At 38.9% G+C, this 27,218-nt stretch overlaps 2 protein-coding genes across 12 annotated transcripts; both read right to left on the bottom strand.

Annotated features, from left to right (window-relative positions):
• Positions 1-669: 669 nt before the first annotated feature.
• Positions 670-8,378, bottom strand: ETG1 (E2F target protein 1 (ETG1)). The gene is made up of 14 exons (XM_088945491.1): positions 8,133-8,378; positions 7,273-7,386; positions 7,072-7,179; positions 6,582-6,716; positions 5,776-5,823; positions 4,761-4,865; positions 4,499-4,654; positions 3,874-3,945; positions 3,576-3,689; positions 2,228-2,430; positions 1,943-2,078; positions 1,615-1,842; positions 1,029-1,096; positions 670-928 (listed from the first exon to the last, which is right to left on the bottom strand). The coding sequence occupies exons 1-14, from the start codon at positions 8,298-8,300 to the stop codon at positions 817-819; spliced, it is 1,767 nt and encodes a 588-aa protein (XP_088801617.1). The 5' UTR covers positions 8,301-8,378; the 3' UTR covers positions 670-816.
• A 4,961-nt stretch (positions 8,379-13,339) lies between these two features.
• On the bottom strand, positions 13,340-23,040 carry LOC148853146 (potassium transporter 2-like). 11 transcript variants are annotated; one of them, XM_088944918.1, is made up of 13 exons: positions 22,842-23,007; positions 22,572-22,734; positions 22,330-22,450; positions 21,226-21,324; positions 20,890-21,124; positions 20,529-20,774; positions 20,371-20,424; positions 17,451-17,818; positions 17,337-17,373; positions 15,941-15,993; positions 15,525-15,648; positions 14,841-15,095; positions 13,340-14,744 (listed from the first exon to the last, which is right to left on the bottom strand). In XM_088944918.1, the coding sequence occupies exons 4-13, from the start codon at positions 21,262-21,264 to the stop codon at positions 13,609-13,611; spliced, it is 2,547 nt and encodes an 848-aa protein (XP_088801044.1). In that variant the 5' UTR covers positions 21,265-21,324; positions 22,330-22,450; positions 22,572-22,734; positions 22,842-23,007; the 3' UTR covers positions 13,340-13,608. The 11 variants fall into 11 exon arrangements, with proteins under 11 accessions (XP_088801044.1, XP_088801047.1, XP_088801049.1 ...); XM_088944921.1 differs by lacking the exon at positions 17,337-17,373 and having other exon boundaries at positions 17,558-17,818; positions 22,568-22,734; positions 22,842-23,040; XM_088944923.1 differs by lacking the exon at positions 17,337-17,373 and having other exon boundaries at positions 17,558-17,818.
• Positions 23,041-27,218: the final 4,178 nt, after the last annotated feature.

Consider the following 27,218-nt stretch of genomic DNA (forward strand, 5'->3'; position numbering starts at 1 on the left):
CCCTTCAACACCTTTATAATTTCTTCTTAAATATGAACCTAAAATTAAACCCAAACTGATGTCACCCAAAATTTGCCCACCTAGTACCTCAAGTGAACCAACTTTCTTATACGAAAGTCTAAAGAAACTATTGCCTCTTCTCATGGGTTACCACGTTTTTCTCTCATTTTTATTAATTTAGTATATATTTGTTTCATGGGTTGTTATGGTTCAATAATAAAATGCGATAAAAAACACTTTAACATGAGCTTTGGTTATTTTTGTCAATTCAATTTTGAAATGTTTCTAGCCAAGTGACCTAAACCACCATTAGTTGGTTTTCACATTAAACAGTTGATTTATGCATTTCTCATAACATATAAGTTATTAAAAGAAAAAAGTTTGAAGCTAAATTAACTAAAATAGAAAAGAATATTATTTTTTTTATATTTTATATGTAAAGAACTAAAAATATAAATTATAAAAACTTTGGTGAATCACTATTACTTCATTTTTCCCTTAAAATTACATTTTTGAACAGCGGCCCATGCATCAATGCTAGTTTGGTTAGAAATCTTTAGGCTTTTTCTACAATAATCAGTGTTCTTCACTGTGTCGTTCAACCACCATTGAGTTCAGTAGGTAACATGTAAGGCAAGGACATCATCAGAAGAATTGCAAGGGTCCAGATGGTTGAGAATGGGCTGCACTTCAGAAATGCATAATTACAAATAGAAAAGTTAAGATACATGTACATTATAGAAAAACTTACATAAATCCCAAAATTATATCAACATCCCTAATCGACTCCCGTAATTTTATCAATATCCCTCGCTTTTACATTCTCTCCCTCCTCAACCTCTCCAATTCCCTGACCATTTGCCAATGCTCCAATGACAAGCAGGTTTCACCAAAACTCACCGACATTAAACGGGCCATTGTCAGCCACCTATAAAGCAATCAGATTGAAGAGGTTCAATAGAACTATAAGGACATGATCAAGCTACAACTCGTCATATGTAATTGATTTCTAGATCCCTGAGACAAACCTGCTAAAATCCTGGCTGCCTAAGCTCCTATCTGCTTGCCGAGCAGCAACCAGGTCATCTTCTATTATCTGCAAACATAGTATAAACCTCTATCTCGTAAGTTCAAGCCGAACAGTCCGCAAAGCACAAAAATAGGCTATGAATGAAAGATCATCCAACATACAATTGCCACACATCAAGTGTCAAAAAACACAATCAGTAGTCAATTCAGCTTGAACTTGAAGAGCCAAGTAGTCAAAAACAGAGGCAACAAAATGATTCGAGAGACAAGCATAGAAGATGCTAAAGGAAGGAATTCATTCACTTTTTAACTGGCAAAGGCAAAAAATTTTGATAACACACTAGTTTGAATGGCGAAGGGTTTCCTCTTACATTGCAGCAAGTACTGCAGTTCTCAAGGACAGTATTCAGGAGATCAGGAGAAAACATGCTCATTGGAGGAGTAACCTCAATATAACTTTTGCATTTTTTAAATCAAAAGGCCAGGGGTGAAGGAGCTTCAGTCAGACCCCACCCAATTAGTGGCACCTCTTAACCACTATCCCCAAGGCCAGGACCAGGATGGTTTGGCTTCACAGGGCCCTACCTTCTGCATTTCTGGCTTGATAGAATGTGGCAATGACCTTAGAGTAGTCAAATACCACCTCCAACCTTGTTGAACTTCAGTACCACCATTTTCGCAAGAGCATACAGCAGAAGGACAGAAAGGTAAGACCAAGTCTGCCGGCAAGATGTTAGACTTCCCCTCTGAGAGGATCAATAACTGAACATCACTGGTCATTTCCATCTTGTAGTACTCAAAATCATAGTCTACCTGAAATAAAAATACTATTTAGTATGAACATCTAACATCCAAATGGTACTAAATGAATACACTAAGCAAGGTCAAGAAGATCAACATATATCTAAAATACCTTCTGCCACTCTATTAGATTCTTAAGCAACCTCACATTCTCGACTCCAGTGGAATTAAGGATCCCTGCTTTAAGTTGAATCTCATCAATGGTTAAGTGCGTTCCTTCAGCTAACTGCAGAACTCCAGTGACCAACCTGGAATAAAAAACAATCAAACAAATTTATCTTGAAAGGCACTAATTATAACAACAATGTACAATGGTAGATAGCATTTGCATTCATGTAACCATAACCAGCATCCATTTTTGGTGCATCCCATCTTATATCAATATGAACCTACTTGCCTGTTTGTCTGGTAATCTTTTCTTGGGGCAAGTGAAGTACTGTTAAGATACTCCACGGTAAGAGGCACTACTTGTGTGAAAGGTAGGAGGCTCTGCATTGCAAGATTAAGCTGATTTCTGAAAACAGATATACTTTCTTCAGTGAAACCTGTGAGGTTTAATGACAGCTTCCCCACTGCTACAGTATCAACTCTAGCATGCACCTGCTCAAAAAGAAATTACTTGATTTCATTCGGTTTCCATATATGAGAGAGAATGAAGTCAGTCTAAGAATTTTCTCCTTTTTTTGAATTTTTTATTTTTTTTATTCCATGTCATTTTTGAAAGCACCAATGTGGTGCTCCTAAAAACTCTCTCTCTCCCCCACATGTTTCAAAGAACCTAAATAATCTTCTCTCCTAAAATTTCTCCTAAACTACCCACCCCCACTTTCTCTTAATCTATCTCTAATTCCTATTTATCCTCTCCCCACCTTTTATCTATATCTATCTAAAGAAAGTTTGAATTAAAAAACTTAAGAAATACTTAAATATTTTAACAAAATTATATAATAACTTTAAAATATTTATTAAAAACATAAAAATAATAATTATAATAGATTTAATTTATTCATATTATTAATAATTTTATATTCTTACAAAATTCATTACGTAATTATGTACTAACAATATAAATTATGATTTTCCAGATAATTCAAATTAAATGTTATTCAAATAATAAATATTTAACATTAAAAATGAAATTTTATTTAAATATTTCAATAACTAAATATCTTAGATAACAAAATATTAAAAATAGCTAAATACTTATATAACAAAATATTTAATATTATGTAATAACTTTAAAATAAATAAATTCAAATAAAAAAATCAAATATTTTATATATTATTTAAATATTTAACAAAACTAGATTTTAAATAGTTAAAATAATGAAATTATGTTATAATTTAAAAAAATTGGTCCAACCTAGTTGGGTTGGAAAATTGTTGAACCAATGCTAACTGGAAATACTAAAAAACCAACCAACTCATTTCAGATCGAGTTTGTCGGATTGGTCGGCTTCATCAATTTGATAAACAACCCTAACTGAAATTAACTATTGTTATTTTTGTACTGCAAAAAAATATTAAAAATAGTATAAAAAATATAAATAAGTATTAATTATTTAAAAAGTTAAAAATATAAAACAATTATATTCTTATGCATTTCTATTGTTTAGCTTTCGCTTAACAAATCCCATGCATCACACAGGTCCCTGCTAGTATAACATACATGTGATAAACGGAACAAGATAATTGTAAACATCCAAAATCAAGTACATGGAACTATAAATAAGGAAAAAAATTACCTTGGAGAGAAGATGCAACAACATGCACTGTGCTGCTACTCCATCATTGCCAAGAAGAGATGTAAGATGCCTTAGCAGACCATCTCTTATCCCTCTAACCAAATGTGGCATTGGCTGGGGGCAGAAATAAACATTTTATGAATAAATAACAAGAGAAAAAAGCACAAATTAAAACATGCAAGAATTAGACATGGAATGGTGATATATCTAGCAAGTAATATTTCAGACAAACAATCAGTTATTAGAGCAAAATATGTTAAAATAATAGCTCATTTTAGTACAAGGAAAAGATTATCACCTCAATCATGGGGGAACTGAGGAAATCGTGAATTGAAAGCTTTCTACGTATAAAGCAATGTAGGCGTGGCACCTGCAAATAAAAGTGCAATCATGAAAACAGATACAAGAACTTCCACAATTACAACATGGATATGTTTTGGGTACACAAGATTTGGCCCTTGATAAGCCAGATGGAGAAAGTCAGAGAGGTGTAGATGATTGAGAAGAGAGCTTGGTGAGTTGAGTATATTCAATGCTTCTCAGGCTGTAAAGATACTTCATAAAACCATACATGCATGTTCACAAGATTCTGCACCTTCTTTCCTTAACCATCATTTTTAATAAATAAGATGCTATGAGTTCTTAGGTGCTAGATGTATATTATTTGACTGATGTATAATCTTATACCTTTTTTGCAAAAAAGAAAAGACAATTCATTTACAGACAACTTGTTGGGTGCAAAATACTCCAATTCATATAAATAAGATAACTCCAAGTTCTGTACTCATGCAAGGTAATGATATGCACAGGTAGACTGCACTCAGTATACAAAATACAGATAGATATGGAAAAAATTATGGGTAGAAAGATACTGCACGTTTCCTTGGCACATTAATTAAAATCTAGAACGTAGAGGTGTGTACCTTACTAGGAGGCAAGTGGACCAGTGCATCTTCAAGACCATTAGAGAACTCATCAGATTCATCTATATGAACAGAAAGTTCGGGATTAAAAGTGAATACACCAACAAATTCAAAGACATCATTCAGCTTCAAATCAGATTCTGGTGAATCATATATCTGCACAGTTGAAAGTCAAAAGGTCAGGAAGTTTCCTTCAGTACTTGAGAATTGAAAACAAAACAGTGAAGACATAGGTTTCTAGAATCCAGAACAAAAGATTTACCTTAACGAGACATGGGAGAGAATTTTGGTTAAAATCAGGCATCATGCTCAGATTAGAACAGTTATCTACTAATCCTTGTGGCTGAGAAGGAAGCATGCCTTGACACTGGTAAAGAAACATAGCTATATAAGTAAGCAACTAGAAGCAAGCTTACAAGCAAAATTAACACCCTCATCCACTACGATACAATGGCATTCAAGTACAATTATGGTTGTAGAACACATGAATAAGGATTAATTAGATGCTATTTCTTTAAGAAAAACATGAAAATAAAGAAGAGGAAAATTATAGAAGTGTGCACATTATAATTTTACACGAGCATATAAATGAACAAATGATCACATCATCAAGGACTAATAATATAAGAACTTCAAAGAAACCTGCCACATCTTACAAACTATGAAGTAACAATTGAAAATTTTAAATATAAAATAAGACTTGAAATGGTGTTAACTATGTTAAAGAATAAATACATATACACATTTATGCATTGCACACACACATTAAGAGCTTAACTTGATTCTTATTAATTTAGTCCCACATTGATAAGCATTCATCTATCAATGTATGAATGTGTTTTCTTAACATAAGGAATTTCAAGGTGTGAAGGACATGCTTTGAAACTTGAACTCGTAAGCATACACACTAAGACTTGAGCATTTTCATTGACCCTCACTTCACGGCAAATCTCAAGGCTTAAGCATCATATGCCTTTGAGACACAAAACATTGAAAAATGCTTTAAAATCATCGTGTATATGTACTTTTAACATAGCACGTCTCCTATACGAACCATTGATGGTTGGGTGCCACTTCCCTTCATGGGGGCCAACAAGAAAATCTGTACTAGCAATTTTGTTTGTAAGAACCACATAACAAGGGTTCTTAACCAAGATGAAGTTTAAATTTGACAAAAGTAGATGACTGAGACCTTATTCACAAATTCACAATCATCACTTTTTCTTTCAATTGAATGAATGCCAACCAATCAACCAATGCAGATCCTTGTCACTTACCAGCTTTTTGGTGCATGGAGGTGAACTGTGCAACTCATGTTCTGAAGCCTGTCAGAAAATACATAACATCAGAATGAAAGATATTACAAGCATAAACTGGGTTCTTCCTCTTGTCATATTACAGAGGAACATATGCAGCAATTAATATACTCTAACATATTCAGAAGAACTATTTATCAAAGAAAAAACATATTCAGAAGAACAACTATTACCTGTTACTCAAAAAGTTAAGTTATTTGAAGTCCTCGAGCCAATAATATACCCAATTGGATGGCCCATACCTAATACTATTTGGAACGGTATAGGAAAAATGGAAGACAAAGGAAAAATCTTATGGACTGGTTTGCAAGGGTCAGACCAGATTCGACAGTTACAACATTTGAATCACGACCAATCAAAAATGGATTTTGAAATGCCAGTTCTCCCAAAAAAAAGTTGACTTTGTCAAAGACTTCACGAGTAACTATACCAATAAAGGTTGTGATATTTAATATTCATTTTTTTTTAACTTTTAAGACTTTGTTGACACTTAACATACAAATATATCTAAAATATGTATTATAACTTTATAAGCTTTTACCATTTTATCATTTTTTTTTACTTTTTCCTTTAAGCAAGGTTGGACTTGACAGTGGGACCATTCGACCTGTGAGACACCAACCTCAGCAGGTCAACATCCAGTCCACTTTTTTAACAACACTGATATAGACCACATGGCCAGGTTCACCAGCTTCTTGTTGCACATTCAGTGAGTAAACAATTTCAACATAATTTTATTTTCAAAAAATAAAAGCATACTAACGGACATGCAAATTCATGCTATGAGTAGCCGCATCATCCTCTCTTAGGCGCTTTTCTCCATGTTGGCTTGTCTGATCCTTATTTCTGGTTGTCACAGGTTTAGAAGGACGTGGTTGGGTCCACGAATTCTGTGCTGGAACCTATAGAGGATGGGGGAAGAGAAAAGGCAATATTCAATAATCAACTCATAAGCTGTTACTTAACCACGAAAATGTACATGATGGAGTAGGCAAATCAGATAGGACCCAGAAACCATTCTTTCGCCCTTCAAGGTGTCAATGTGCACCATTCGCATAAAGCAGCGATTAAGATTGGCAAGTCCCAAGAATATCATGCCAACCAAGTAAACGGAAAGCTCTGATCAATGGACCTTTGGCATCCCAACTATTAACAAAATATTTTCCTTTGACGTTTAGGCTTACAATCCTCGTTTTTCTTAGATGGCTATGATTTTCTAAACATTTTAGTCTTTTTTTCGAGGTTGTAAAGGCTTACTGGGACACAATATAAAAGACGACGTTCCCAGACTTTTACTTCAGTAGATGAATCCATAGCGAATGAAGCAACATCCGTAAACTTGTTTGTCCTCCATGTGGAGCCATCCTGCAAATGAATCCCCCCAAGAGAGTTCAATTAGCTGAAAATTAATTGCAGAAAAGAAGCGAAATCTTCCAACAGAACTTGTGGAAAGGTTACCTTGAAAGCTCCAGCATAGAATTCATTACCAAGCATGTCTTGCACCATTCCCCTAAAGCGAACTAGAGAATTGGGTTCAATCCATCTGATACTGGCGTGATCAAGGATCGGAACCTACACCAATGTTTCAAAGAGGGTACGTGAATTAACAAGGATACAGCGAACGAAACGACATTAAGTAACCCCTAACTACTCCCAATTATAAAAATTAAATATAACGGAATGATGGATAAGCATCCAGCCATCAACCAAGGGTCCATAACATAACAAGCCCTCCGACTGAAAATTGGAGAGAACAATTTTAACAGTCGCAAAAACTATGTTTGGTTTGAAGGAAAAGGTAGGGAAAGGAAGAGAAAGACAGGAAAACCTATACAAGGTTTGTAAAGGTTCCCTACCTTTCCTTGCATTTTTCTTAACCAAACATAGCCTAAAGGAATCTTTCTTATATCAGATGATAAGAAATCTCCGACCAGCATGAAAGAGGCGACTGTGCTACCAACCAAATGATCAAACCCCAGTCACCTATTGGGACGACACGAAACTCAGAAAGGGCTTTCTACCGTTAAGACCGAAATGCGAAATATACTGTGATATAGCTTGTCATAGAACAAATTATACTATCGCTTTACAAACACAAACACCCAGAGACGCCAATTAATCATCGTTATACATAAATACAAGCAAATGAAATTCCAATGCAAACTCATGCTTTGGAGATCTCGTTCCAAAGAACCATTAAAAGGTTGAGGCTGAGATCTAGAGTTCCTGTTCATCGTGACATCAGAGCAAGGAAAGAGGATAAAGAAGAAAAGTTAGAAGAATGAGGTTAAGGGATTGGAGAAGGAGATGAATTTAACCTGAGAGAGTCCGCCTTTGTCGAAGAGGAACTCCCGGAAAAGATCAATGGCGCCCCAGTCCTTGCCATCGAATGTTGCTGGATCGGAACCTAATGAAACTGCCTTCTCGAAGGTCAAGCGAACGACTCCAAGAGGGTTCGTGAGACAATCAAAGGGTACACCCACCATTCTTGCTCGCTTGTTTGCCTGTGTTGGCTGCAGCCTGCAGTGCAGTACCTTTGCTTTGTATGGTGACTCAATGATTTTCCCGCGCAAAGCGAGTAAGGCTTTCCCGCTAAATCTTGTCTGCCATTTTCCCGCCATTTTGGTAATAGACTTGAGATAGTTTTGGCCCTTTTGCCTTTGGTTTGGGTAGGGTTGCAACATGGGTTGATCCAACCCAATCCCTGTTAGGTGTAAGTTGAGCTTTTGCATGGGACATGGGTTGATTTTTATTTATTTATTATTTTTTTTTGTGTGGGTGGTGGTGGTGGTGGTGGTGGGGGGGGGGGGGGGTATCAGTGTCGTTGTCCTTCAGCCAAGAATTCGACTTTTTGTTGTGAATCTAGGGTGGGCCCAGGCCCAAAAATTTTGACCACTGAAAGAGCCTAGACCCAAATTTTTTGACTAGGGAAAGAGCTTGGCTGATTAATTCTTATTCTTTCATTCATTGAGAAAACTCAAATATACTACACCCCTGCAATCAAACAATGGCAATTAATCATATCTTTCCTAACTGAATCTTATGGCAACTAACTCCTAAACTAATGGCAACTAAATCATATGTTTCCTAACTTAAATATACATGCTAAGAATAAGATATACAGAGATACCAGGAAAAGAGATATACACGAATACTAGTTCCTGATTTTCAGCACAATCCTAACACCCCCACCCCCCCTCAAGTTGGAGCATGTAGATTGTGAATGCCCAACATGTGAAGAAAGTACTCAAATTCTCTGCTACCCAGTGCCTTTGTAACAATATCAGCCAGTTGAATAGTAGTTGACACATAAGTAGGACGAATGCAACTATTTTGAATTTCATCACGTACAAAATGGCAATCAACTTCAATGTGTTTCATACGCTCATGAAAACACTGGGTTTGCTGCAATATGTAAGGCTGCCTGACTATCACAATACAATCTCATTGGGTTTGGATGTGTAACTCCAAGAGCTAATAACAATCCTTTCAGCCATTTTAATTCACATGTGGCAGTGGCCATAGATCAAAACTCTACTTATTCTGAAGAACGAGCCACAGTATGTTGTTTCTTAGTTTTCCAGGAAATAGGTGAGTTTCCAGGCAGAATAAACCACCCAGACAGAGAATGTCAGGACAAAGGATAGTTCGTCCAGTCTGAATCACACCATGCATACAACTGCAAGTCACAGTCTGACCGCAACAGAATTCCTTGACCAGGGTTTCCTTTCAAGTAGCGCACCACCCGCAATGCGGCCTCCCAATGTCTTTCCTGTGGTTGCTGTTGCATAAATTGTGATAGAACATGCACACAATAAGACAACTCTGGACGAGTTGCTAAGAGAAAAATAAGTCTACCCACCAAGCACTTGTATCGCTCAGGATCAAATAAGAAAGGCCCATTTGCCAAGGCTAGTTTGTGATTATGCTCCAGAGGAAAAGAAGCAAGTTTTGCACCAAGTAATCCAACTTCAGAGATAATATCCAATGCATATTTACGTTGAGATAGAAAAATTCCTACTGAGCTTTGGGCAACTTCAATGCCCAAAAACTATTTCAATGGTCCCAAGTCTTTCATATGAAAACAGTCACTCAGATATTTTTTGAAGACTTGAATGGCCATACGATCATTACCTGACACGATAATATCGTCTACATACACGAGAACAAGCAGATGCACCTTGTCTCGACGAAAGGTGAAGAGGGAGTAATCTGAACATGATTGCTCAAATTCATATGTCTTCAAGGTTGCGGTTAATTTAGCAAACCAACATCTTGGCGCTTGTTTCAAGCCATACAGGGATTTTCTCAACCTACAAACCATACCTGGTTTATTTAACTGAAAACTAGGAGGCATTCGCATGTAAACTTCCTCATGAAGGTTACCATGCAAGAATGCATTATACACGTCCATTTGATAAAGCTCACAATTTCTAGCTGCTGCAACTACAAGAAAGATGCGGACAGTAACCATTTTTGCAACTGGGGCAAAAGTTTTATTATAATCAATTCCCTCAACCTACTTGTTCCAAAAAATCACGAGACGAGCTTTGTATCTTTCCACTGTCCCATCAACATTATACTTGATTCGATACACCCATTTGCATCCTATGGCTCATTTTCTGGATGGCAAAGGCTCCACAGTCCATGTCTGATTATTTTTAAGTGCTTGTATTTCTTTTTACATTGCATATCTCCATTTTTCATCATTTACGGCCTCAGCAAAAGAAATAGGTTCAACTCCTGTAGTAATAGCTGCCAAGAAAGCACAATGTCGACAAGAAAATTTGTTACAGTTCACATAGTTATCTATGGGAAAAGGACTACCTGCAGAATGTGATTGCCCGAGTGAGCTTGCGATGAGACATGGAGAGGGACTCAATCGATGTGCGGTGTGAAGCACATAATCTCTCAACTTTGTGGACTGTTGTTTCTTTTGATGCCCACGCCCCAAATAAAATTCAGATTGCTGCAATTGAGATTCAGATTGCTATTGCTGCTCAATATCGCCACCCCCCCTTACGTCAGGACTGTCTTCGCCTACATTTTCTGTGGTGGCGTCATAATGATGCATGGGTCCACTAGCATTTGCATTCGATTCTACGCGGGTTCCTTCTTCAGCTAATTCACCTCGTTGGTCAAATTCCATCTCACCATTTGCTTGTCCATGTAAATAAGTGGACGGCACCAACACCTCATCTGTCCCACCTATTTCACAATTAAATTGGCATTGTGCTTTGTTTGGCTATTCATCCTCCTTACATGCATAAGGGAATTCATGCTCTAAAAAGGTAACATCTCTTGATGCAAAGAACGTGCCGGACTCTATATCATACAAACTCCATTATTTATTTCTGAAAGGATACCCAACAAAAACACATCGTCTACTCCGATTAGCAAATCTATCCCCTCCATGTCCATGATTGTGCACATATGCCAAGCAACAAAAAACTCGCACATTATCATAAGAAGGAAGTCGCCTAAATAAAACTTCATAGGGAGTCTTTCCCTTCAATAGAATGGACGGTGTCCGATTAATTAAACAACATGCGGTCAATACACATTCCCCCAAAAATCAATAGGCAAGCTAGCTTGAAAACGTAATGCTCGGGCAACATTGAGTATGTGGCAGTGTTTGCACTCAACCCTCCCGTTTTGTTGAGAGGTCCCGACACAAGTGGTTTGATGAATAATACAATTTTCAACAAAATAACTAGCTAAACAAACAAACTTAGTCCCATTATCAGTACAAATCACTTTTACATGTTTGTTAAATTGCCTTTGAACCATAGCAAAAAAAATTCGAAGAATTCGCCTCACTTCCGTCTTATCAACCAGAAAATAAATCCAAACGCCTCTAGAAAAATCATCTACTATTGTCAAGAAATAATGAGCACCACAAGAAGCTACAGTTCTATAAGGACCCCATAAATCACAATGAATTAACTCAAAAATATCAGATGCTTTATTATTACTAGAAACAAACTCTTCTTGACACTGTTTAGCTCGGAAGCATGCATCACAACCCTTAATATTGTCATCATTATTATTCTTAGTACTGTGACAAAAGGCAGCAAGTTAACAATTTTATGAGAAGGGTGCCCCAACCTTTGATGCCAAATATCACACGTCCTACTCTCTGTAGTCTTCATTGCTCTTGCTAATGCAATGCTCCGGAAATAATAGAGTCCCTCTCGCTACTCACCCGCTCCAATCAGCATCCTCGTAGTGTGGTCCTGTATTACACAAAATTTATTAGTGAACTGAACAATACAATTCGACTCTTCAATCAATTGTAACACAGAAATTAAATTGCAATTCAAACTAGACGCATATAAAACAGTAGTCAGTTTTAAATGATCGTCCAGCGCAACTGTGCCTTCTTTCTCTACTATTGTCGCTTTCCTTGTTACAGTGAGTACATACCACGTTCTTGTCTCTACCTTCGTTTTGCCTCTTCCCTGCTTGAACTGCGAAGGCCATAGGTTCACTCCTCTCTTCCTTTGCGCAGGTCATGGTTTGAACTTGCTCCTCCTGAATCACTATGGCATAGGCTCAATTCAAGCTTGGCAAAGGTTTTGTACTTAGTATATACAAACGCACACCTCCATAGACCGTGTCATCTAGCCCCATCAAAAATTGATGAAGTTTCTCATCATCTCGCTTCTTATCCCATGCCCTCCAAAATCATCTTGAGTTTGTCGTAGTAATTCAGAATCGTCATACCCCTTTGTTTGCAATTCGCCAGATCGGATTTGAGTTGTTGAACTCGTGATACCAACAGAGAATCACTCATTTATGTCGTCCCAGAGCGTCTTTGCAATCTCCGTATACATTACGGTCGACCACAAATTTGGTTCAATCATATTTAGAATCCACGACACAAGCATGGAATTCACCATCCACCAATCTTCCAATTCCACCGAATCGTCTGAAGGTTGTTTCACCGATCCATCGATGAAGCCAAATTTCTTCTTGGCTCACAGCGCCGTTCTTATCGCTCGAGCCCATTCATCATAATTGTCGCCTCTAAGCTAGATTTGTGTAATAATGCTACATGGATTGTCATTGGTTGATAGAAAGTAGGGCGAGATCACGTTCTTTGTAAATTGACCACCGCCTTGTTCTTGTCCTTTGTTTTCAGCCATGCTCGGCTGTGATACCATGAAAAAGCTAATGGTATCTTTCCCAACACCTGAACTAATGGTTGATAGTAGCTTATGGCTATTAACTCCTAAACTAATGGCAACTAAATCATATCTTTCCTAGTGATTTTCAGCACAATCCTAACAACTACATAAACTGTTGGCTTCAGCCAAGTAAACCTGGCCTAATCGCAAAAAACAGGGCCCCACTAGAAGAGACCACCAAACAGGATTGACCTTGACCATGCATATATGATAGATATATGTAGTTGATTAATTAGTGGAATGCTTTCCGTGGAATGGGACACAAATACAGTCGTATACTGGTATTCCACAGCACGTCCCCGCCGTGAATTGATTTTAACTCATATTTTCATATAGAATCTAAAACCAGAGGTGGTTCTTGTTGACTCTTGTTTTGTGCCTCTCGGCTCTCGCCGAGCCAAATGCACGGAAACTGATGTGTCATTTTATAATACAAATACAATACATAGATTACAAACAACAACACTGGTTGGTGTGAAGTATCAACTATCAAGCCGCACATTCAGGTTATACACACTTTTTTTCCCTCTAGAGTCTAGACTAGAAGAAGTTTTGGATGATCCAAAGGCCAAACGAGGCGCGCTTGGACTAGTACTACACTAGACTACACAACGTAGACCATGCCAACTTCAAGGAGAGATGCTGGCGGTACCTTGAGAGCCACATCTGGTCCCCGGCAATTCCTTCTCAGGAAATTGTACCCAAAATCAATAGCCGCTTTTTTCAGGAATGTGGATCCTTGCTTTGCTTTTACATGTGAGTGGCCAAGTATAAATGCCGTTCCTGCTTGTTGAGCCTCCAACAGATCCTCTATCTCTTCCCGCACCCGATCATCCATCGCCGAATGTGTATCACCATCACCACCACCACCACCCGATTCATCATCGATGGCAAACCTTACCCTCTTCTCAACAGCACCTACCGGTTCCATCTCTATTACATCTATTTTATTATTCTCCACTGTCTGAAACCTGACAGTTTTACTCGGTTGCACACTTTCCTCAATCTCATAAGCTGGTAGGCCTGAGAATGCTACTGTTCCAATCACCGCTAATCTACACTCGCCTGTGGACTCGCTAGAACGAGATGCATCGACCTCAACACATGAATTGGTCCCCAGGGTCCGATACCCATCAAACCGGATGAAGTCAACAAGCCTATCAACAAGTTCAGATTCAAATGAATCAATGTCCTGGTGAACATCTCGGTACCCATAACGAACAATGCACCTGTAGGACCTATGATCTGAGGGCCCAATACGGCCCACAAGGTAACGTTCGGCTGGGGGCACATAAGGTACAGGTACATGCTTGATGCACACAAAGACCAGGACACGGTGGAATGCAGGGAAGTTCGTGACAAACCGAGAGAAGTTTGCAGGAATTCCAGATGTGAGTTCAGTGTACACTAGCGCAATTCCAGGAACTCGTGCGATACCTAAGCTGGGGCCTAAGGCCAGAAGCCACTCCAAGGATACCTTGTTGTGGAGATCAAATTCATACTTCTTGATGGTTGCATAATGCCACACAAACATAATGGTCATGAGGAAAAGTGCTAGGAGGATAGGGAGCCAGGCCCCATCAAGGAACTTTTCCAGCGAAGCTGAGAAGTATAGAACTTCAATGGTTCCAAAGAAGAGTAGGAAAGCAAGGGCCAAAATAGGGGGTTTGTGCCAACAGATGATAATGACTAATGAAGTGAGGCATGTGGTCACCAGCATCACTGTCATCACTGCTAACCCTGCAAACCCACAAATTATACCTTTTCAGTACAGTACCTACGTATTTTCCAAAGGCTTGATGCAAAGAGAAACCAATTAATTTGTTAAAATTTAACCTGATGCATTTCCGATGTGTTTTGTGTCTCTGAACCCAATGGTCACAGCAATGCAGAGGATCATGAGCATCCAGTTGATCTCAGGGATGTAAATCTGGCCATGTATCTTATCAGAGGTGTGAACCACCTTGACCCTCGGGAAGCAACCTAATGATTGGCTCTGGTTGATGATAGAAAATGTTCCACTAATGATCGCCTGGCCTCCCACCACTGAAGCAAATATTGCTAGTATAAGCACTGGCCACCTCACACATTCTGAAAACCAAAAACTTCAACACATCAGACTTTTTTCTTTTTGTGCATGTGACTTCTTCAACAGCTTCAATATTTAATTGGATGGTATTTTGCACATGACTGCAAAAAGTTGGGATCAATTCCAAGTTGAGTTGAGTATTTGCACATGCTAAGAAACTACTACTAATGGGTTTTACCTGCGTCATATAAGTCATTAAGAGGGCCAGATTAGTGTTGCAACCCATTTGTAAATTATAACTCCAACAACCTGGGTTTTTCTATGATTTTTTTCTGCCAGACAAATTGTACACTTTGATATGATTTATAGGTGAGGAAGAGCCACCCAGTTAGTGCTCACAAATTGCTGGGATTTTTGTTAAATTTTTTTTATCACAAAAGATGGTCCATTATGAATAATGTTGTAACAGTCAAGCATGAATAAAAGATTACCTGGAACTGAGACATAGAATCCAATCTGGTAACTGTTGTAAATATGGTGGTGCCTTGACAAGTATGCAGCTTGACCCATGTATGCTAAAATTAGTGCTGGATAAACTAGAAAAGTAAATGCAATCTGCAATTGGACAAAGAATAAGATGCTGCTATCAGAATAGGATTTCAAATATTGCAATTATTAGTGGGCTTTTTAGTAGCCATTGTGCACAAAATTGATTCATTTTAATTTCTTGAAATCCTAAGATGACATTATTTCATTTGTTGTTGGCTATTCCTTGAATGTACATTACAGGATGAAAAACTTGTCTCAAATGTAATGAAAAATTAAAATGGAGTCATTCAATTCCAGGTTCCTTAATGTTTTTTATTGGCAGGTTTCTTCCAAATGTCCCAATTCTGCTAGAAAGTACCTGAATTGCAGTGTATGTGAAGTGGCCGAGATCAGCAAACATTGCCTCTGAGCCTGCAAAGATAAGGACATTAATGAAGGTTGTTTGCAGTTTTTTATAAGTTATGCAGATTGAGAAGTTTTCCCAGTCATTAAAAGATCAACTGAAGTGTCTTATAGGAGACTGAAATGCAATCTATAATTTGCGCAGTAAACAAGAAAGTTGAATAAATAAAATAATTCAGAAAAAAATATTTGTTGGGTGTTATTATTTCTGATCATGTATAACTCCTCCACATGGGCATGCGTCATGCTTGCAAGGACTATGGGTCATATATAGTTCATGATTTGTAGGTTGGCTGGTGAGATCAGTCATCAAGATTTGATCCAGCATTACCAATTAAAAAAATATATTTGATCCAGCATTTATTTGTTCAACTCAAAACACAACTCATTACGTTTAGGATGTTAATTGACTGAGTTTACAAGGTCCATTTTTTAATTATCATGAGTTCAGAATTTTCGATATGTGAATACATTGTTCTACTCAATGAAGGTCTAAGCGAAATTATTTTGAATCAGCAGTACAAATCCTGTTTTGCCATTGCACTCTATTAAGAGCCATGTGATACAGGATGACCATCACACAAGGCTGACTGGCTGAGTCTAGGAAGGCACTTATTGGCTAGAATAAGGTATAAGGTTCATTAAGAACTAAAGGTAGGGATTGGTTTGGGGAGGTTGGAAAGATTCTAGGTCAAATTGGTTAGAATAACATATTCTCCCTGAGGCTTGAAAAATAAAGAAGTCCACCCCTATACTTAAGTTCTTCATTTTTTTCCAGAACTTCAAAGAGAAATTGCAATTCTCACTGATTTGTCCTAGTACCCTTTCAACCCTGATCCCTTTAAATCATCACTACTAGACACTATTCTAATATATTAATACTTTCTTATGTTCATTCTTGGGTCATAGAAATCTTACATCAATTAGGCATTAGAGTAGTCAGTCCTTATAATATTTGACATCAAAGCTATGGTCAATCACTATGCTCACCAAAAAGGCCATTCCTATGGGCTTGGCGTCCCTCTTAATGACCATGAAAGTCTGAAAATGATAGCAATTGGTCTTAGTGCCTAGAATTAATGATAGTTGATTTTCTAGACCGTACCAAGGGTCATTTATTGAATTATACTGGAAGATGGTGGACCAGTCTATATTTGAGTTTGATAATTATAGGGATGAGATCACCATGACAATGCAAATGGAAATTCCATACTAATCAGCCCCAAGATTTTCTCTAGTTGACCTGTGAAATTAGGGCAATATTTCTTATGGAACAACGCAAAAGATAGCCAGAAATTTAGATTTTTTTTTTGTAAAAAAAGGTGTATCGTTTATGCTCCTTCTACATATACCTATCCTTGATAGATCCAGCAAGATTCCTTCCAACTGCTGCATTAGTACCAAGTTTTCATTAATCTCTCCATAATGAAAGATGTCTACATGTTGGGGTCCATAAACTCACTAACCTTGGTTGAATATACAACCTCACTGCACTGTGTATGAATGTTCTGAAAACTGAATCCTTGAAAATAGATGGCATTCCCGAAAATATGCTCATGTAATAAAATTATACCTGTTATGCACAATAAGATTCCACCCAAAGACATCCAGCCACTTTTCCTTGTCTTTCTCAAGAACTTATACATGTAATATGGAGAAAGTGCCTGATAAACATGTGGATTCCAGTGGAATATATTGTACAAGCCAAGGGTGCTAAGGCACAGGAGCCAAATCAGAACAATTGGCGCAAAAAGGAATCCAACCCGATGTGTGCCATAGTGTTGAAGTGCAAATAGACACACTAAAATGAAGCAAGTAATTGGAACCACTGCATCTGCAATCATGGGACACAGCAAAACAAATATTAGAAAGAATATATCAAGTATAACCTGTAACTGATAATTTTGATACTTTTCAATGATCAAATATAGAAAAAGAAAGATTTGATGGTTTCTCAATTGTCCACAAATTTTTTTATCAGTAACAAGATCAAAAGCATTTATTAAAACAAATAATCAGAACACAGTAAGCCTTCTTACTTTAAGAGAGAGAATGAACAAAATTGCAGGAAAATAGAGATAAAACAGCCAAAAGAAAGGCTGAAAGTAGAGAATTACCTTAGATGACTAACCTGTTAAGTCTATTCCCCCACCCTTGGTACAAAGATTCTCTTTAAAGCCCCATCCCTAGTTAGAGCAGATATAGTCAGTTAATTGATCTAGGAGCCCTGCTTAACAAGATGTTCACCATGACAGCCAGTGATCTTGCCTCTCTTATGCAACATTAAAGTGCCTAAGGACCATCAGAGAGTGTCATTGTGTCACCTATTTCAACTAACATATTTCCTTCCACCTCCAATCCTTATTTCATTCAAAGGATATTATCAGCCTTTGTAGCAGCAATAACATCTTTGCCCTTATCTCTATAGCCTCTCCAATACAGTCAAAGAATGGTGCAGTCAGGAGTCACCTAACCCAACCAAAGTGGTTCATAAAAAGCACAATGCCAGGCCCAGAATTTCTGAAAGAGTAACCATGACAATTGAGCTTTACTTGGGGGATGTGGAGAAGGTTTTCATTCCCTTTCAATATAATCTGTCTTGAGAAAATTTTACCACTTCATGTCACCTTCAAAGATAAAACCAATGGGACCCCGCTCAAACTCTTCCTTTTTGGAGATCCAATGAGCCACTCTTAGAGTGACCAGATCTACAATGAAATTTAGCTCTGGTATTTTTTTCTTGGAGGATTTATGCAATTTCTTTCTGTAATCTCCAAAAGACTTGTCCTGTGCACCTACATTTACCACTCCCTCTATTTAAGCAGTGAGAAGACGCACGACTCAAAAAAAAAGTGTATACTTAGATGCCAATAATGATCTAAACTATTCATAATTCTATGGTACACTAAAAATATAGTAGATATTTTGTACTGAAAACGATCATAAAATGAGGGATTGCTTTGGGCACATTACATTTTTCAAGGGGGCACACCCCTAATAATGAGACAAGTACATGTTTTAAAAGACTAAACACTTCCAAGTTCTGACTTATCATATCAAAATTGGAATCTACCAAAATCAGTATATAGAATGTTAGATAAACTGTTATCTGTATATGGGGAGTAGTTACACTACAAGAAAATAAGAACAATACTTAAGGAGACACCATACCAGCCAATACAATCATGGACACCCACTAGCAGGCTTATTGGGGAAAAAACCCCACTCCAATCTTTCGTCCAGTTGTTACATCTTACATGTGCATAAACCATGATGTGTACTTTTGGATGCATATGTATCACCATTTAACCCTGTTGCCTGAGTGATGAAATCAACCAACTTATTCCAGACATGATATCATTTCCCTTATTCATCTATATATGCATCTCATGAAAATGTGTTTGTATACATAAAATATGCTTGCATATATAATAAGTCAAGCTTCAATTTAAAATAAAGAAAATAGGTAACATCCCTAGGAAGATGGGATGAACTTTAGATAATGTGTGACCGACAAATTTCAATTGACAAGGTGATAGGTTCAAAGAAGCAACGGGAGATTTCTGACAACAAATTGGACAAGTTGGTTGATGCTTCTACTTCGGCCCACTTTTTTTGGAGCTTTTTCTCACTGACTGGTCCAGATGGACCAAGTGGTCCCTCTTACCTTCAGTGATAGTCACCACCCACCCCAGTAAATCCCTGGTTGTCTATATCACTTACATTCTTTCCCATTAATTGTGTAGTCATCAATTTATCGAAAAGACACTATTATTTTGTGGCCAAATCCGTATTGAGAACAAATTTGAAACCAATAACTCTTTAATACATTTTGTCTCTTTTACCTTTTCCCCCCTTTTGAAAAGGATCCATCACTCAACAAGTAAAAAAGATGGAAATTTTTTCATCCTGAAATATTTAGGTTATGTTTCTGACCCTTTAACAGCAGGAACTTTATGTTCTTAGATGAAGCTAAGCTTCAAGTGTTGAGCGCAATTCTGTTAATTACTAGAACATCAAGTTCATATCTCATAGATAGGGTGGAAGTTATTGCCCAGAGCAAATAAAGAATGAAAGGGTGAATTGGTTCTCTCTAACCAGAAAATGCAGACCCTGCAATTAACTCGATATAGACCTGCAGAAGCAGGGTACTGGATTGTTCTTCTCCTTTGACAACAAAATGAAATATCACTAACAATTGGAAATGCTTATTGTTTGCTTTGTTGAACATTTCAAATAGTGGTAACATCAGCGATTCGGCATCAGATCACGAAATTTGGTTGTCACTTAACTTGATTGATAATGAGCTGTTAATGGATTGAAAATAGTAGATTAAGAAAAATCAACCAAGGCAGTACCCAGAATTAAAGACTCTGATTAACTTACATTGATGGTGTTCCTTGGACATTGATAACTCAAGGCCTGAAACGGCTGAGAAAACTAAAAAGAGAGAAGAGAAACAGAGAAAGAACAGCAATTCGTTGGTTAGAAAATTTGAAAGCAGCGAAAAAGAATATAACTTGAATTGTAGGGAAAGTGAATACCAGAAATTGCTGGTGTGAGTAACCCATCTCCGATTACCATGCAGGTACCAAGCAGAACCAAGATTAGCAAAGCAGTGTGCAGGGCCTTGTGCTTTTCAAGCAAAATTTTCACCCGTGAGCTATTTTTCTTCTCCGGAGGGGACTCTAGTTTATATGTAGATAGTGCTTCATCTGCAACCTGCCTATTTGGAAGAAGACTAACTTTGGCATGCCTGCATATCAAGGAATATAAAGCAAAAGTGCCACCTGCAAAACCATTCACAAAAGGCACGAGTGTGAAAAGAGAACATATAATACATCTCGAGCCATTATGGATTGTGAATATCCCTTAAAATTTTCTAGACGAACTTCTAATGTTTACCCTCTCCATTGTCATCGGCTCGAAGAACCACAAAGACGTACTTGAATAGAGGAACTAGAGTGAGCGTCCAGAAGACGAAAGAAAGCACACCAAAAATCTCTTCATTAGTCTCAGAATGCTGAATGTCCTCCGCAAATGTGCTCTTGAAAACATAGAGAGGGGAGATGCTCAAGTCCCCGTAGACCACACCAAGGCTTTGATAAGCTAACAGCAAAACTGTCTTCCAAGAGTCTTTCTGCAATGGAATTGATTCATCCAATTTTCCGCATTAAATGAGATTACAAAAGAACAAGCACATGAAATTGAGCTAGACTGCTAGAGGTGTAAAGGATAAACCTTTGAAGTACTCCAACACTTGCCATAATGGAGATCCATGGCTCGATGGCCTCGATCTTCGCACTGAGATTCTGTTCCTGCCCACAGCTATTTGTAGATCTGCACAGGAAAAGTCCAAGCTTTTGTATGGAATACACGGAGCAAATGAGATTACAAAACAGAAAAAGAGGAATTTCAAGAACAAAGCATCTAATGAATTTGCTCCATTTTTCTAATTCCGTCGCATGCATCGTAGAGGAGACAAAAGCAGGAAACATCCTATCACTCTTCTCAATACATTCCCCACTTGATATCCGTACCCTTCTCATATTCACCATTCTGTATTTTTTGCTTTTTACAAAATATATGCTACTTTTCAAGTAAATTTTCAGAAAATGGTAAAACCCCAAAGTCCAAAGCCAAGTCACCATCTAAGACTCCGGATCTCCTATCCACAATACACTACACAGTCCATTGAATATTGAAGAGATATTTATTTACTCAAGCAAACATGGAAACAGATAAGTTGCTGCTGCTTCAGACTAAACTACAAGTTCCGCCCCAAATGTGGAATCAAATGGAGGAAGAGCCAACTAACAAGTAATCTTTGCAATAGAATTTTGGTAGTTTTTATTGGTATTTTCCGTGAGAAAAACGAAGTTATGGTAAATTAAAATACCATCGCCCATAGGGGGAAAACAGAAGAAAGAAGGGGGCGGAGAACCAACCAACTTAGAATGAGGATAGAGTCGAAGAAGTTTATCATAAAAAATAAATAAATAAAAGTATAGAGATGCAATCACGTGCTGCAAGCGACAAAGATAACAAGATTCTCAAAAACAATACGACCATGCCAAGAGCCCACCGAAACACAGAGTTGATCAACCTTGCAAAGCCGGAGAGACAGAGAGAGATTCTTTCTTTCTTTCTTTTTCCCCTCAACCATGGTGGATATAGCTATTAAGGAACTTATTTTAGAAAGAGGTGCGCCCTTGAAATTTAAAGTGCTGCTTATAGAATAAAACTCTCGATTGAAGCGAAGGAATATGCAATGTTAAAAGGGTTTGGAATTGCTTAGGCATCAGAATAAATGTAAAACGAAATACAGAGGAATTTGGGGCTTACCAGACCAGATCCGCACCAGTAGACGATATACAGAAGAACTTCGAACAAAGAAACAGAGAAAGTTTTGAGCTCCAAAAGCAATAAGAACAGAGTGGAGTGAAGGCTTTATACGGATAAGTGTCTGAAAAGCAGAACGAGCACGTGAGGGATGGTATCTGCTCTGTAAATGAAAGCTAAATATGCTCTTCACTCGAAGCATACTACACTTTTTACCAAAAAAAAAAAGCATACTACACACCAACCGCCGCTTTGATAACCTTCCTGACAACATAAATCCAAGGCCTCCTTGTATTCGTCTTCCCCAATGCGCTTTCTTCAACTACTGACATTTGTCGTCTCTCATTTCAACACAAACAAACGTTTTGCGTCGTGTCGATTCCTCTTTTTGTTTAATTAACGCCTGATCTGTACATTGGAAACAAGACGACGATAAGTAAACACTTCCAAGCTACAAACTTCAAAGCCTGACAACCATCATTAGAATTAATAACTACAGGAGTCGAATTGAGTACATTGCTTCGATTTTTGTTTCAATAACAATCAGGAACTTTTCTTTTTTTACTTTCTTCTTGATAATTCGGCTTTGGCGTTTCCACATCTTCAACTGTGAATTTGTGAGTTGGTACTTGGTAGAAGAAACCCCTGAACTCGGAAGCTTTTGCCGAGACGGATTAAACCGAATTGACGCGACCATTAAACCATCAATGAGAAAGACCAAACTATATGTCATTTTCAACTATTAATGCAAGATCCCAAACTGAGACGTACTGAGGACAGGTGGATGGATGTGCACAGAACAAAAGAATATCCAACTCGTTTTACCTTTAACTTTCAGTAGATGAGAGGTTTAAAATGCAAATCCGGCAATCATCTCAGTAGATAATCGCTCACAGTGGCTTTTTGTAGGAATTGAAATAGAGATTACATTTACTACTAGTAGTGGAGTAGGAATCTGGAGAGAGGAAACTGGAGAATGGGGCCGTTTCAAGTTTCAATACATGGGAAAAAGAAGATTCTAGAATAGAATAATAAAGCGATGTAATTGTAATGGGGTAATTGAAGTGAAGTGGAGTGGGTAGGTCCTACCTCCTCCCTCCCTTATGACCTTATCCATTATTCACTGGAGGCCAGGAGGCTCAATTAAGGACCAACCGACATCGGCGAACCTTGTCGAGGCAATGGAAAAAGAGGAAACACAGAACGTGCTGGCCTGCCTTCTTTTTGTATTGTTAATTGCTATGTAAGGGTCTGTTTGTTGGTTGTTTTCACTTTGAATGTGGAACGCGCCGGCAAATGCGTCGCAAGTTGCAAACAAACAAGGTAATGGTATTGGTGATAATGCACAGTTGCACACAATCACATCTTGGGAGGGAATGTGGGACTTTAAAAATTGTTTATATATATTTTTTGGTAATTAAACAACATATAATATGGAGTATTGTATTTTCTTTCTTTTTCATACTTTTATACTTTCTTTTAGTCAAGGGTAAATGACTTAGACGGTGTTTGGTATGATTTTCGTTAATTTAAAAAAATGGTGTCAATTCATCGTCAAAATTCTATTTGGTAAGATTGTTTATCACGCATAGCTATTAAATAACACTAAAAAATGTTTATCAATTACTTATTCTTAGTGCCTTCAAAAAAAATACCTATTCTTGATCTTGAAAATAAAATCAAATACAGATATTTTTCAAATAAATAAAAATCATATTAAATGAGATTGGCTTCTATCAGGGAAAACCTGTGCCAATACCATTTTAATAATTTTTTATAATTTTGTATTAGAAATATCTTCTTATAAAATAAAATATATAAATATAAAGATATTCTCATTACAAAGCGATAAATGCTGCTCGAACGGGCTTTATCCTGACCAAAGCCGAATTCATACTAAACATTCCCTCAAAATTCCTTTGAGGTTTCTCACAATCACTTTAGCCTCCTTGTGAACTTTGATCTCTCCGAAACCTCTTTGACATTTGGGGGTAAATTATTTGTATGTTTCTTATCATTGTGATTTATTAAAGAAATACCACCCCATTGGTGTCATATAGGTGTTTCTTAATTTCTAATTTCATTGATTTATTTCAAGTGAATTAGCTGTCCTATTCGAATTGTCTTAGATTATGTGAAATGATTATAGAGAGAAAATATCCAAATAATGTTTCTTTGACTAAAAAATATTTTGACTTTTTTAACCTATGTCACACTTAATAATACTTTAATTATCATAAATAATAATAAAAAATCCATTAGGTTTTTACACAATACCACCTTTTTTTACGCGTTCAATATAAACATGTCGTATACTTGATCTCCCCTTTCATCAGTCTTGATGGAGCGCGATCCGGCCGGTCTTAGCTGTCCGCTGTCTTGCTTTCGAACGAGGTAGCAGTGATCCTAAAACGGGAGAGATGGGAAAGCTCCGGGGGGAACCCGGTGTAGAGGCTCCGAAGATCAAGTTAGAATCCTTCAAAAGCAAGGTAATATCAGATAGCACAAAGTTTTTGCATACCTCCGTTGTCGGGGGGGCAGGGGCTCTTATAGTCGCTTCGCGTACTCGTCCCGAGGCCCTTGTCAGATCGGGTATGATTACTCTTGCGCTTGTCAACTCGGCTGTCGTCCCTTCTGCTGAGACAGAACCGTCACTGCCTAACCGTCTAACTGGAGAGGGCGGCGTCAATGGCGGTGGCAGGTGGCCGTTTAGAGTGCTGCTGCCAAAACGTCAGATCCCAAGTCAGTCAGGCGTGGTGCCCTCGGGCACGGAATTCCCTGGTGCCAGGCATGGTACGACTTGTTTGGCTTTGGTGCCTAGAAGATGCGAAGTGCTGAGCGATGCGGTCTTGAGCTCGAAGGTATCCCGAACTGCAACAAGGTGAGTCAGTTCGGCGAAGTGTGTCCCGAGCTGTTACAAGGTGGCAGTTCGGCGAAGTGTGTCCCGAGCTGTTACAAGGTGGCAGTTCAGCGAAGTCTACCCCGAGCTGTTACAAGGTGGTAGTTCGGCGAAGTCTACCCCGAGCTGTTACAAGGTGGCAGTTCGGCGAAGTCTACCCCGAGCTGTTACAAGGTGGTAGTTCGGCGAAGTCTATCCCGAGCTGTTACAAGGCGGTTTAGTTCGGCGAAGTGTGCCCTTGTTCCCGCCTAGGCTTGACCCCTTTTGCCGAGCTGTCGTTTCTGCCACGTGTCTCATAATAAAGAGGTCGGGCCAAATTTTCCTTCATCAATTGCCCCCCACTCCTTGCGCCGAGGGCCTTGCCATGGTGCGGGGAGTTTTCAAGAGGTGGTTGTAGATTTGTCCCGTCCTTCAAACCTTCACTATATGAGATGCTTTTGCTAGGGTTTTATCGGTTTTCGAGAAGGCTGGAAACGTGTCTTACTCAAGAATGTTGGTGGTTGTGACCGTGCGTTTTAAATTTCAAACCAACTCGCGCCGCTGGGACGTGACAGTGGGTCATTTCAAAAAGGCACGCCACTGCTGTACGTACGCCGTCGACTGTCAGGGAGACGTGCGGCGCGTCAGATTCGAAAAGACGCGTGTCAAAGCGACGTCGGTTTCAAAAAGACGTGCTGACGTTTCGCTTTTTTCGGAAAGACGTGCGCCAATCACGTCTCGACTTTAAGGGTTGCAAGGTTGGTAAGAACGTGGGTCGTCGGGTCATCTTCAGTCTGCACGGTCGATTCTTGGTTACTGTAGCTATAAATAGTGGGGGACCCCAGTTGGTTTGTCACTTCTGCGGTTGTCTATCGAGTTCGCGTCCAACCTTCCAACTCGCGTCCGAGTCTCTTCCAGCTCGCGTCAAGGCTGGTTATACAGTCTTCACGGTTCTTTAACTTGTTCTTCAAACTTTCCGGTGAGTACTTTCTTGAATCTATCTTTTCCCCAATGTCTAGCTTTGATAGCTCCGATGATTCTTCGAGTAGGGCTGACGTAGGTTCCACCAACCGAGCCGTGTCCCCAAACTGCCTCAGTGACCCCAAGGTGGAGCTTGAAGACTATGAACTAGTGGGCCGAGTTGCTTCGGGCAGTTTGGCGTCTACCTCCCGCCGAGGTCGGATGCTAGACAGGTTTGGTCCTTCAACCATGACGCCTGAGGGGCTTCAATCCATACTTCTGTCCTACAATCTTCCTGGGGGGTACACATATTTCATTCCTTCGGGTAGCTTTCCTTGGGAACACGGTCCCGACGAGATCGTGATTTTTCGAGAGCAGCTCGCCGCAGGGTTAAGACTTCCTTTCCATCCCCTCCTCGTCGAAGTCATAAACCACTTCGGTGTCACCATTGGCCAGTTTCATCCGAACTCTATTCGGAACCTGGTGGGGACGATATCCCTTTTTTGCGAGCAGAATTTCCCCTTGGATTTAGAGATATTCTCCTCTATCTTGATGCTCAAAAGACAGGCGGGTCCTCTTCCTGGGGGGAGATGGGCGTATTACCTTACTCCTCGCCAAGGTTTTAAGCTTCTGCACGATCTCCCTAACAAGGTCCCGGCGTGGAAGCGGGACTACTTCGGCGTGCCAAGTGCACAAGGATGGCCCTTTCAGACCGGGTGGGGTGAGGCCGCTCCTGACTCGGGCGTAACTCTTGATAAAGAGACGGTGAAGGGTCTCCGGCAGTGGGCACGGCAAGGCTTAAAGTGCCACCACTACTTAACGGAGGCTAAGCTTTTTGCAGCCGGCCTGAGTTCGGGTAGGTTTCTGGCTATGCGGTTTCTTGCTTGCTCTGTTCCTTCATTTTTTCTGATGTCGAACTCGTTCTGCAGGTGTGATGGATGCGGAGAGAACTCGCGGCGGGCGTTTGTTCCAAGGTATGAAGAGGAGGAAGCGGGTCGCCAAGCGAACTCGTAACGAGCTGCCCCTGGATGAGGAGCCCCAAGCCCCAGACCAT

Source organism: Nelumbo lutea, chromosome 5 (genome assembly GCF_056320005.1).
Source record: "Nelumbo lutea isolate HS-2025 chromosome 5, American lotus-T2T, whole genome shotgun sequence".
Lineage (NCBI taxonomy): Eukaryota > Viridiplantae > Streptophyta > Magnoliopsida > Proteales > Nelumbonaceae > Nelumbo > Nelumbo lutea.